Consider the following 13,092-nt stretch of genomic DNA (forward strand, 5'->3'; position numbering starts at 1 on the left):
TGTACAAACTAGCTTCCAGTATGTTGTACTTTTTATTTGCTATTTAAAATATTACTGTATAATAATCACAATATAAATGAAGGCTTAAGGGGATTTATTTTAAAATGTCACCATTTCAAAGAATATGTAAGAATTGTATGGAAAGAGGTATTCAAGAGGTTTTAGAAGAACTTCCTCCAACTTAAAGTGAATACTCATTAGATATAGCAAATATCAGCTAAAATGTGATAGAAAGAACTACAACAATGTAATTTAATTCATATTTCATATACAAGTGTGATTTTTTTTTTTTACATTTGTACAGGAAAAGCTTGAAAGTAAGTTGGAGTTTTACATAAGCAAACCTCACAAGAATTGAATAGCAATTTTTGGCACATGGGCAATATTTGTCATTACATGCTCTGAATTAAAAAAAGGACCATATAAGAATTTCAGACTTCTGTTCTTGGCATCAGCACCTGCTGTCTAGTGGGTCGAGACAAAATACTGTGCCTTCAAGAGTTAGTCCCATTTTGAACCCCTCCTGTAATAAGACAAGGCATGGTTAATAAAAGACTGTCTCCGCAAAGAAAAATATTAAATCCTACAAAATCCTACATGCAAGCTTTTAGACATATAAGAAGTTTTTATAAACTCCCATGACACCAACTGGGTAAGTACAGTTAAACATATATGTACTTTTATACGTGATCAGGGACCAGCATGAACAGTACTAGAACAGAATCTTTTTGCTTTGTGCAACAATGTGACTTGGATTCAAATGTTTCATAAAGTGAATCATGCATATTCAAACATTTGAACATGTTTACATACAAAGCTGTATTTTAAATGAGTTCTTTTTAATCAGAACAGATAAAGAAGAAAAAAACCAGTACAATATTGAAGTATTAGCATGTATCGCAAACAAGAGAAGGAGTATGAACACAGGGTACACATAGCTGAGACAAAATAAATGATATACAGTGGAAAAAGTGGCTTCAGAATGCAATACACTTTCATTGCATCATTTATAAGTTGACTAACTTGATAACATTTTTAAGAGCTTCACCACATATATCCTCATGAACATTGCTACATTTCCCCGGGGACAGAAAATCCTGTGATGTATTACATGACTGTGAGATTACTACTCCAACAAGTCTCAGTTACTACAGCCATGAGAGGCATGCAGCTAAGTAGCTACCTCCTATCTTATACTGAATCTAAGAACCTCTGTGCTACTGACTGAAAAGCAATACTTCAGAGTACTGAGCAAAAGCTGAGAGACATTCTCTCTTTCAAGGGATATAGCTAATAAAGTTCACGTGCTCCCCCTGGTTCACAAAGGAATAGGAGAGAGAAGTCACTTTGACCCAGGTTGCAATTCTGTCTGGGTCTTACATAGGTCACACAAGGGGAAGGAAGTCTTATGACACCATACTTTACTTCTAATTCATATTAAAGCCAGGCAAAAACTGGCCCTAGATTTTTGTAACATGTAGCTTAAACAGAAGAGACCTCAAAATGTGGAAGTCCAAGTTAACATATACTGGATTATGACAATTAACATGCAATAAGCGTACAAGAAAGCAAATTATTGCAGATATTATACAAGTATATTTTTATATGAAGAGAAAAAAGCATCATATTATATTATTTCTGAGTAATAGTATATGGTCAAGTCATTAAAGTTTTATCATAATTCATATTCACCAACAGGAACAATTACAATTTTATAAGCAAACTTAACATTATCATATCCTTCCGAGTACTGAACCACAGGACTATTATTCTCTTAAACCAAGGGTATTGCTCTGTTACCTTTAAATCATATTAGATCGCTCCTTACTTAACAAGTGGTTAAGGTGAAGGCTACACAAAAAGTAAAGTACTATTTATAGTTAGAATTTCAGAACTTGGTCTTACATTTTTCACTGTGCCAGAAATTCAAATGTACATGTATTGCATAACTTATGTTTATTCCAAGCCTTGCTAAAGCCTGTTCCAAATCATACAAGTTGCATTGTGTAACATGTAAATGTCAAAGGTAGATGACTGGGTCAGACAAAAAGTAAAGGTTGTCAGGACACTCAGATAATTTTCAAGAGGTTATCCGTTACCATATCAAATGTTAGCGTTCTCTTCCTCTTCTGTTTTAGTTGGGGAGGTTTTAAAAGTTAATGGTCAGATTCATCCTTACCCTGAGAAGCACTTTTGAGTAGTCCTATTTAGGCAAGAGGGACTGTATCTGGAACAAAATAGTAATTAATACTGGGATTTGGACCAAAGTATTTTTCTTTCTAATGGAGAAAGGGTTCTTGTTTTTAATATATGCTCTCTTCATCCTTAAAAAAATGCCAAGTCCTTTGCCTTGAATTTTAAACAAGTTGCCTTTGAAGGGAGACCAAGGTTGGAAATTTTTAATCTGATAGGCAAAAGTACTGTATAAGCAATGCTAGAATGGAAATGCCAAGAGAACTTTCATTCCAGTAGCTCCTGCTATAATGCTGATTTTACTTTAGTCCTAAAAGTAGGAAGAACTTAGGGAATGTTGCTTACAGTCAATGAAATGAACAATATATATATTTTATAAAACACAGACCTCTTACAACGTGAACAATTAAGGTTGGTTTAAATCACCCTTATTGTGACTAGATATTAACGCAAGCTACGACTGATATGGTTTCCTAATTGTGCATACTTGAAATTCTCATTAGTGTGTCCAGGATAAATACTATGTCTATATGGTGCATCAGAAAAATAGATCTATTCATGTTAAAAGCAGCATCACAAATCCAAGCTAGCCTTCATGCTTATCATGAAGCTTGGATCGTGCCACATGTTAGAATTTAAAATGCCAGAGTATTTAAATAATTCCACTTGGTATTATTAAGAACTGGAAAATAATACTGAGAGAAATAAAATAGCTTTCATGGCATACAATTATAACGTGTTATGAGATTTTCCAGGCAAAAGTTTTTTTCCTCTTTTTTATAGCTGTTTCATACTGAAATCTGATTATGAGCCAGATACACTGAGATAGTCCATCAACACAAAACAGCTATAATCCTTGCTTACCCAGTCCTTAACTGACTTTTGTGTGCTACCCGGGAGTCAGTGCCTGCCAGTGACTTTTGGCCATTTTTGTTATGAATTTTACAAAAGTGGCAATAGAAACATTGAGTACAGCACTATTCTGAGGAAACACAGTACTGGCAAATACACACCAAATACAGACCTGGTATAAATGGGCATCTTATACAAAGGTAGATGATTTTGCACAAAATTCCATGTGGATATAATACTTAACATATTTCAGTGAGAACATGTATATAGCCTGAGCCTACACTGCAATCATTAACTTTTCAAACCATCAATCCATGATTTTTCAGGCTCCTATACATGTACAGGGAGGCTGCTCTAATCCACTGTAATTACAGAACATCCTTACTAAAGCTAAACTCCCACTGAAGCCATGGAGTAAAAATTAAGAAGGACTCTGGGACCTGACTTAAAATTTAGATGAAAATGACTGGAATCAAAAGTCACGTAAGGACATAACACTTCCATACACACAGCTCATGAAAACTATAGGATTTTTCATAACTACTTTCTCCCCAAATAGTCTCATACATTTTTAATATTTTTTCATATTTTTCTTCTTGCATGTGACTGTTAGAAATATTTATGTAGTAGATATGAGGGTACTGTATTGTTTAGACCCTATACCATGAAACAATCTGTTTCATGTTTAAACACTATAACATGAAACAATCTGTTTCATTTAGGGCCTGGTAGGACTTAAGACTCTTTAAAAAAATTCTACATTTTCCTAAAACTAATAAGAGGCTGATTTTAAGAAGAAAAGGAAAAATCTATTAATTGTCCCATCATTACAAAAGATATAGACCAAATTGCATAAGCTAATCACAGGAGGAGACTGGGCAGAGAGGACAGAGTAGGGAGCAGAAAGCAGAGCTGTAGCTTGGGCAGAGGGAAGGGATTGATGTGGCACTCAGAGAGAAGGCAGGGCTAATTTGTGACACACTTGATAAAAAGATCGGCTTGTACTATCACAGAGAATGACGTTATAGGCTAGCAGTTAGGCTAGTCACCTGGAAAATGGAATGCATGAATTCCAGTCTCTCCTCCAAAGAATATTTAAATTCATACATGGTAAAATAGCAGCAGGGAGAAAAACTAGGAGTACCTAATGTACCTTGCAGCATGATGATGAAGATGGGTGATCTTGATTCAAAAGTCATCACAGGATAGGGATGAACCTCTGTCTACCCTACAAGCTTTATGAATCAAACACTGAAAAAAAGCTTTAATTCTTTCGCAAACGTGACTCGAATTTACAAATAATTCAGGGGTAACCAAGATGGTGTAATTATAAAATATATAATGTCTGAAAAAATTCTTTCCAGCTCTACACATAACAGACTTGTGAAGAAAAACTGCAGATGAACTCCCTCATCTTTGTAATTGGGAAGATTCATAGGAAGAGTCCCCCACGTACAGACTATTGGGGGATGAGTTATAGCATTATTTCTTACCTACAGCTCTTGCAAGCAACTCAGAATGATCAAGGCTTGGGCCAGGTTTTCTGGCATAAAGTTTATATACAGAGATTTCTAGAAATAATATGCTTAATGTATTGTATACTTAGTATGAAAACCATGTTATAATGTGCAACTTCCTTCACCTTTCCCCTCTAAAGACTGATAGTCACTTCTGTAATAGTAATGTCAGCTAAAATGGATAGATGCAAATGTATGCTTTGGATTTTCTTTTCTTGGAAACAGAACTATTACAGAAGACAGACTACAGATATATGCTGGGCAATTACTAAATTTTCCATAATATATACTTTATACAAAATACTGCTTGCTCTTAATTTTAATACAGAAAAGTTTTTGTTGCAAAACAGACATATGCTAGCACACTGTATTGAAATATTTTGTTTTAGGAAAGATGCTGCCAAAGACACGTGCTCCTTACTGATGTATCTGGCTTTTGACCAAAATGCCATGGCTGTGGATTTCTTCTTCCATATACTGTTAAAGTTAAGGCAGTCATTTTACCAGCTCTAGCACTCACTCCCTGATTTGTCTGAATTGCTGACCCTCAGGATAGCAGTGGCTATCTCTAGGCTTTGGACTATGCCAGTATGTATCTGTTTTCACATCAGAGCATTTCTCTTAACAAGCAAACTACATATCCTGCTCTACCTTTAACCTCCAAACTGATTTGATACAGAACCCCATGTTCAGAGAATTTTTATACTCAGTGGGTGCATCTACACAAACACGTTACTGTGGAGTTGGCTAATTAGCTTTGCAGTAAAGCACCAGTCTACACATGCCCTGGTATTAGGATACAGTAAACTAATTAACTCTGCCGTTGGATAGTACCGTTGGGGTACTACTCCACAGGAGAGTACCTTACTGCACTGAAACACCTGTGTAGACACTGACCAGGTGTGATACATACACCTACTCAGGCCAGTGAGCTGGGGGCCAGACCCCCAGGTCCTACCAGTCCCTCTGCCAATCTCCACTGCCTCCTGGAGCCCAGAGCTGACCTCTCTGGCTCCCCTGCTGGCCCAGTGGTGCTCTGCCCTAGGTGAAAACTGCTGCAGTTCTGTGCACATGTGAAGATACTGCACCCAGAAGCAGCTGACTCTGATGCAAACTGGTTTTGTGTTTATCATGTTGCCTTAATGGCACGTGTAGATTCAAACAAGCATGGACACTTGTTTCCTTAGGGAAAAATAGCAGTGGCACACCTTGTGCTGCTGCTACTTGTCTCTGGGGAACACCCATGCCACGCACTCTTTGGCCTATGGCAGGTTACTCTGAGTGGGGTATGGGACGCTAGGGCCTAAAACTGTGCTGGCCCCAGCAGCCTTACCTGGAGCTCTGGAGGCCTCAGGAGCTGCAGCTATGGCAGGAAGCCTGGCTGGCAGCTGGAGAATGGCTCTGACTGGCCAGGATCTGGTTTTGGGTGGTGCATGCTGCTGCCCTATGTGTTGCCCCGCTTTTTTTCAGCATGGGTTTTTTTCACCTAGAGATCTTAGCATGGGAAACACGTACATGTGCAGTGTGTGGTGCTGCAGACGGGCCTGCAGTACCACATACCGTATGTATGTGCTCATCTGGGCACAGCCAATGAGTGCATGTACACATGTTCTTTACTGTGGAATTGACCAATTAGCTCCACAGTAAAGCATCACCATCTACATGTATGTTGGTATTCGGGTGTACTAAATTAATTAACCCTGCCATAAAACAATACTGTCCCCAGCAGTACTATCTTAGAGTAGAGTCTTTTACTAGGTTGCAATGTATGTGTTGATGGTGTGAGACTGCAGCAGTTTGAACTGGGGTGCAGAAGCCCTGGGCGGTGGGTCAGCCACATGGTTCTGCACTTTGGGCACTCTCATGCCCCAGCCAGCCCCTCTGCCATCTCACACTACCTCCTGGCACCCAGGGCTGACATCTCAAGCCTGCTGCCTGCCCAGGGCTGCTCTACCCAAGCTCAGATTGCTGCAGTCCCAAGCACATGTGAGGACTGTGCCCAAGAGCAGCTGACTCCGATGTGAACTGCACCAGAGTTTACTGAGGTGCACTAGTTGCATGTGTAGATGCACCCAATGAAAGCATAAAATTCCAGCAAAGTTTCCATACAAAGGAAACAGTTGCCATATCCAGGGCTTGTTTGCACTGATTACAAAGCTCTGTGTTTTACTTTATGATAACTGGGGATCCTGGTATTCTCCGATAAAAAATTACAAGGTATCTGATAAAAAACCCAAAAAGTTATGATTAAAATGAAATGCCACTATATATATATGAATTGAACACAATATTTTATTGATATATTTACAATTTTAAAGCAATTTGGAAGCCTACCAGTGCCTTAATCACTATAATAAAATAAATTCTAAATACCCATAAATTTTGGTATTTGATTTGGGGTTTTTTATCATGGAAAATCAGAGCTCCCCCTGCCCACTTAGCTCACAGAATGCCCACGGGCAGCATGGCTGGAGTGGAGCCCATGGTGGAGGAGGGTGTGGGCTGCCCTGCTATGAGCTCAGGTGGGGGGTGGCTCCCTGCTGCTGTGTACACTCCCGGCAGGGTTAGGGGACCCATGCCCACCAGATCTGTGTGCAGGGTGGTGGTAGGTGCAGGCTGCCCATTGAGGGCTCCCCCCCTTGCTGCCCTCCCATGGGACCTCCACAGCCCAGTGGGCAGGACATGGTGTGGCAGGGTGGAGCGGGGCTGGGTGGGGAAGCTCCTTTCTGCTGCAAGCTCTGCACTGTTCTGGTCACATGCTCCCTTCCCACTTGGCAGCAGTAGGGGTGGTAGCGCGGGTTTGTGCTCCTCAGTGGTGTGTGGCAGGCAGGTGGCATGTTGCCAGGGCAGGATGGAGCTTTCGGCAGCAAAGAGCTTCCCTGCCCAGCCCCACTCTGCCTTGCCATGCCAGGTCCCAGTCACTGGCCTGCGGAGGTCCTGGGACAGGACAGCAGGGCAGGGAGCCTGAGCCCACAACCCCAAGCCACACACACCACCTGTCTGGGCAGCCCATAGCCCCAGCTCTGACCAGCTCCCTCCCTCCTTATAGGGGGCCTAAATCCCCACCTCCCTGCAGACTTATCTGCAGGAACTGCTCTCCAAGCTGTCATGTGTATATATATATGCACGTGGCACCCCCTGCCTGCCTGCCCTTTTTTATCATGCAAATCAGAGCTCCCCCTGCCCACTTAGCTCATAGAACGACCATGGAAAGTGAAGGAGGGTTGTGGGTTGCCCTGCTGCAGGCTCAGGTGGGGGGATGGTGGCTCCCTGCTGCTGCATGCACTCCTGGGTGGCAGGGGACCCATGCCCCTCAGACCTGTGCAGGGTGGTGGCATGTGCAGGCTGCCCACTGCAGGGTCTCTGCTGTGCTGCCCTCTCCTGGAACCTCTGCAGCCCAGTGGGGTGGCATGGTGTGGCAGGGCAGAGCAGGGAAGCTCTTTGCTGCTGCGAGCTCTGTGCTGCTCTGGTCACATGCTCCCTGCCACCTGGGGGCACCACTCCACTCCCCCCAGCACCCTGCAAGGAGCTCTTTGCAAAAGTTCAAAGTCTCTATGTCTCTCCATTAAAAAGAGTCCAAATTTTTCTCTTTTCCCATGGGAAATGGAAAACTGGTATCCCTGATGGTAATTAACCTGTATGAACTTTTTTAGGGTAAAAACACAGGAACAGCAAATAATTTAAATTTCATTAAGAGGTAAAATTACTGAAATCTACCTTTTCACCTAATCTGAGGTTTTTATTGGCTTAAAACCCAAAAAGCGTAGACCCGAAAAGCCAGTGATACATTGAAATGTATTTGAAAGCATAATGATCTCTATCTAAATATTATCCATTTCAGGTAGGAATAAAGCAAGCCTACTGATTGTGTCAGGCAGTGGAGAATAGCCACAGCTTCTAAAATTGTAAAATATACCGGGGTGTGCACCGAGGCACAAAGTAACAAAGTAACAGCATAAATTTGGACAGATGCAAGCACATGCCCCTGCATGTCTGGATGTGGCTGCTGTCTCTATGTATGCGTCTATTACACGAAATGACATGGGACTTCAGTTTCTTCATACTTTCCATTACTGTTCTATTACTCAAATCATATGGCACCTTTTTATCTTTCTTTTGCCTTTGAATTATCCTTAGTCTCTGTTTGACTCGAATTATACTTCTGGACCAAGGAAACCATCAGAAGTTTCAAAAGAAAGGCAAACCTGTATGTTCACTTTTATGGCTTTTTTTCCTACTTTTGAACTGTGTGACCAACGGAATGGTTTTAACCATGATTTAATTTATTAGCAGATGTAGTAACATTAAAATCTCATGTCAAAGATTTTGCTTATGAAGCTTAAGTTTGAATTGGAAACAAACAAAAAAAAGGCCACAGCTTTTTAGTACTCCCTAACACAGAATGGAATACTATGCGTCTTCCAAAGAGCATGCACTAGTAACTCTAGCTCTACTAACCTCCAAGAAATAAACTTATTTTCTTAACCCACTTTTTTTAGATAAATGTCTGCAACGTAAGCTTGCATATAATAACTGTCATAAAAGACCCTTGGCAACAGTGGGGAACAAAATGTGAAAGTAAATTTTTATGAGTGTTAGGAGTAATAAAAAAGAAACATGAATAAAAACCAAAGGCTATGAATTGCTTCTGAAAGACAAAAGCAAACAAACACTAGAGTAAATTTCCCCACTGTTATAAATAAAACTTGCTGCATAAAAACTATCTTTAGGTCACAGAAATGAGCTTATACAAGATGCTCATTTTAATCATTTTACTTTAAGTTATTTTAACATACATATTAAAATATGATAATACCAACCATCGTTGACGCTAAGCACCCAGGAAAGCATGAGAAGATAAAAGAGATATTAGAAAATTAGCAAAACAATGTTTTACTAGCAGGTTATAATTTTTTTTTTACACCAAACCATTGCTTTCTTCTAACATGAGGATCTCATAAGCATTACACAACCAAATTTAAGCATGTGTGTTAAACTTATGATTAAACAGTTAAAGTACTGTTCCTAGGTTTGGCAGCTGCCAGTACCAGAGGTGATTTTTCTTGTATCGGATTAAGCTTACTCTTGCTCTCAGCTGTTTTGAATAGGCAACCCCTGTGTGCCTTGTTTACAACCTCATCCAGTCTAATGATATTCAATGAAAGTTCAAGGGTATGCTAAGCTGGATCTTGTTGTTGAACTGGAGACTAAAATATTCAGGCAAATAAAAAAAACAGAACAAAAAAGGGGATTGAGGAGAAAAAGATAATATAATTCTGGCAATGACACTGTTAATGTGTAATAGAAATAAAACTATTAGAATTTTTCCATTATATGATTTTGAAGATATTTGACATAAAGTCTTCCACCAGTATACTGGCACTGTATTCTGTTCACTAATATTTTATGAAGTGAGAACACTCAGCATCTGCTGCATTCTTTTTATGTAAAATTCTGTCAAAAAGTTGGCTGCATAGAGTCTCCTGATATTCAAAGTTACATTGGCAGACAGGTCCAACTCCAGTTGACTGACTCTTCCACCCAGATAAAAGTTCATTTTTTTGGTATAGTAAAGAATTTTTTTTACATTCAGAGACATGTAGATTGCTATATTATGTCTGTTTTCATCTTTACTAGATGAACATCTACATGCTCTTGGAAACTTTTGTTTAAATGTGAAGTAGTTACCTGCATCTCATCTAATTTTGACTGTATGTCTGGAGGGAATTCTCCTGCTCCGCAGCTAAAGGGGTCAAATGGTTCTGCTCCAAAAAGGTCTCTTTCTAGAATGAAGAAAAACATTAAATAAAGAGTCAGTACCTTATGAAGACATAGTACACAACAGGTCAGCAAGATGACACAATGCATCTCTTTTTACATGAACCTGAACAGCATCGCTTTCCATCTCATATCTAACAAGTAAACTTTCTAAATATACATTCAGAGGTCAGTTCTAGATTAGCTTTTCCACAGTTTAATTTCTTACCCTTTCCAAGAATACCAGCAACCAAAGTTTCAGTCTTCATTTCCCTTCAATTAATTCTGCCGTGTTGTTTTTTTTTAGGAATTTCAGGAATGATGATATCGGATCCTATTTGAAGTAAATTCAGGAATCTCTGTGAAGTAGTTTCCTGATGGCACAGTCCAGGATCACTGTGTGGGAGTTTCCCAAATGGCTGGGCATCAGCCGTTCACCATATTTTAAGACTGTGGTAAAGAGAGATTCTTGCAAAACATCTCTGGTCATCCAGTCAATTGGCTATTACTTCTAGCTGTCAGATCAAAGAGTTTTCATAAAGACAAATGGCCCTCTCATTTCACAGAAGGCAAGGCCTTGAACTGTGATGCATTTCCTTCAATTACATCTGGTATTAACTGAAACTTGCTTTTAGCTCATGTGGATTTTGGGGATCTGAAATGGAACAACACAGCTGTGCATCTCTCTTCGTCAACAACTTCCCTTGTACTATACCATTTTATCTTCCTAAAAAACAATTGTTTTTCTTAAATTTGGCACTGTTATATTTTTTTGCATTCTAGTAAAAAAACAAGTACCTACAATGCTACCAACATTATCAGGTCACTGCTACGGTAATCCTATTCTATATAGGAGGTACCCTGGTTAATTTGGTTTATCTATTGTCTCTCAGAAAAAGTTTTTCCTGAAAGTGAGAGAAGAGAAAGTTTGAACCTTATATCTCCTAACTAGCATGGTTGCATAGTGAAAAAACTGATATATATTGGTTTTCTCACTATGCAACCATGCTGTACCCCCTCCTCAGTTTCAAAGTATGCTAGCTTAAAGTTACCAGAGTAAGGAGAGCTATCATTTATTGACACTAGTACCCGTTTTAGGGTTTACCCCAAAATGTGACCCACATTTATTCAATATGTAGAAAGTTCATTTTGAAATCCACTTGTATAACCAGACAAGAACAAGCTACAAAGATTTTTCTGAATTAAGAGAATACATGCTATGGTATTAGCATTCAAACAATCAATATTTAAGAAAACAGTATAACATAAAATATAGGAGGTGCATTTATTTCAACTTGAGTAGATTGTCTTCATTTCCCATCAGACCTCTACTGAGTACAAGTCATCCAAGGTTTATCATACGTTGTGCAAAGGAGCATTGGTTTTAAATAAATAATTTAGTATTATTTGTTTTTTATGCTATCTTAATTTAAAATAACAATCTATTATAGTTCTCATCTCCCATTACAAGCAACCTGAAATATCATGTGCCACAGATTTTTACATGAGAATGCTTACATTTTCATTTATAATGATAAAACCATGACTTTCCCCGATTTCTTGCCATGAAAAACAACTGGCCTTACGTATGTCAAAACTTCAAACAACAAATATTAAAGTGACATTTAATAGCCTTTCACATCAATTTGACAGCTATTTTAATGTTTTCATCCTACTTACAATAATTACTTTATTATTAATTATCCAGACTCTCACAAGCTGTGGTTACTTTATAGGCTTTCTGGTTGCAACATAGGGCCTAGATTTCAAGGGCTCTAACCCTTTTACGTAACTAGAATGCTATCCTTTGTAGGCAGACACAGACCACAATGGTGGACAGAATTCATCAAACAAAATAGAACTCTTGACTTTTAATGGGCTCCATAACCTCTTTCTCTGTCCTACTCTACACCCATGGAAGTCCTCATGTGCTGAAGTTCCCATTATAAGTATGGACCTTTGTTAAATAGAAAGCCAACATTTTGGGCCTCTTGTAATGTTCATTTTATTAGTACATGTGGAAGTTTCCCTCATATTTAGTAATATTGTCTACTAACAAAAAGATACCAGTGTAATTTATACTCTTTGGAAAAGCTATCCGTTTCATCATCATGCCTTACTAAGGCTTGCATGTAAAAAAGCAAAGCAAAACAAAGCAAATCAAACCAAGAAAATGTATCTCTTCTATTTCTTAGTGTTTACAATTATAGCCTTATATGATTTTTTAAAAGGGAAGTATCTGATATGAAGTGTTTATGATTCTCCTGGAGTCATTCTCATTTGAGATCCTGCACCCTGTAGAAAACAGTTCCTCTGAAGTAGTCAGTGGGACTAGTCAAATGTAAGGATAACAGCTGCAAATAAAGTACTTTAATGAGTAATTTATTTTCCTTAAGTGAAAGAGGTCTTTATTTTAGGGGTACATGGATTAGGATTTTTTGGGCTGATACCGATGACCAAATATTAACGAACCATATCGGCTGATACTGATCTGATTGCTGATATGCAATCTGGCAGCTCGGAGAGCAGCGTTTAGCTGAGAAGATAAGTCTGTTGGGAGAGAAGGGGAAGGGGGAGGGGAGGGAAGGGACACAGAGGGCAGATCAAGGCCCCCATGGTGAGGGCTGAGGCTGGGGCTGGGGCAGGTGCTGCCCAGCCAAGGCAGGGTGGGATGTGGGATGGCTTGGCTGAGAGATTGGGGAGCGGGGGAAGAAACAGATGACAGACTTCTTAGGTAGAAAACAGGTCCATCTGAAGTCAATTCAAATTAAAA

The 13,092-nt window shown here is 39.3% G+C and overlaps 1 protein-coding gene across 1 annotated transcript in view; it reads right to left on the reverse strand.

Moving 5' to 3' along the window:
- Positions 1 to 280: 280 nt before the first annotated feature.
- GULP1 (GULP, engulfment adaptor PTB domain containing 1) overlaps positions 281 to 13,092 on the reverse strand; it is a 47,848-nt gene continuing 35,036 nt past the window's right edge. The window contains exons 8-9 of the mRNA XM_019553525.1: positions 10,251 to 10,345; positions 281 to 523 (exon numbers count right to left, since the gene is read on the reverse strand). Of these exons, the coding sequence (XP_019409070.1) occupies positions 452 to 523; positions 10,251 to 10,345 (167 nt within the window). The 3' untranslated portion in view covers positions 281 to 451. The remainder of the gene's footprint in view (positions 524 to 10,250; positions 10,346 to 13,092) is intronic.

The sequence above is a fragment of the Crocodylus porosus genome, unplaced genomic scaffold (assembly GCF_001723895.1).
Source record: "Crocodylus porosus isolate Cpor-Errol unplaced genomic scaffold, CroPor_comp1, whole genome shotgun sequence".
Taxonomy (NCBI): domain Eukaryota; kingdom Metazoa; phylum Chordata; order Crocodylia; family Crocodylidae; genus Crocodylus; species Crocodylus porosus.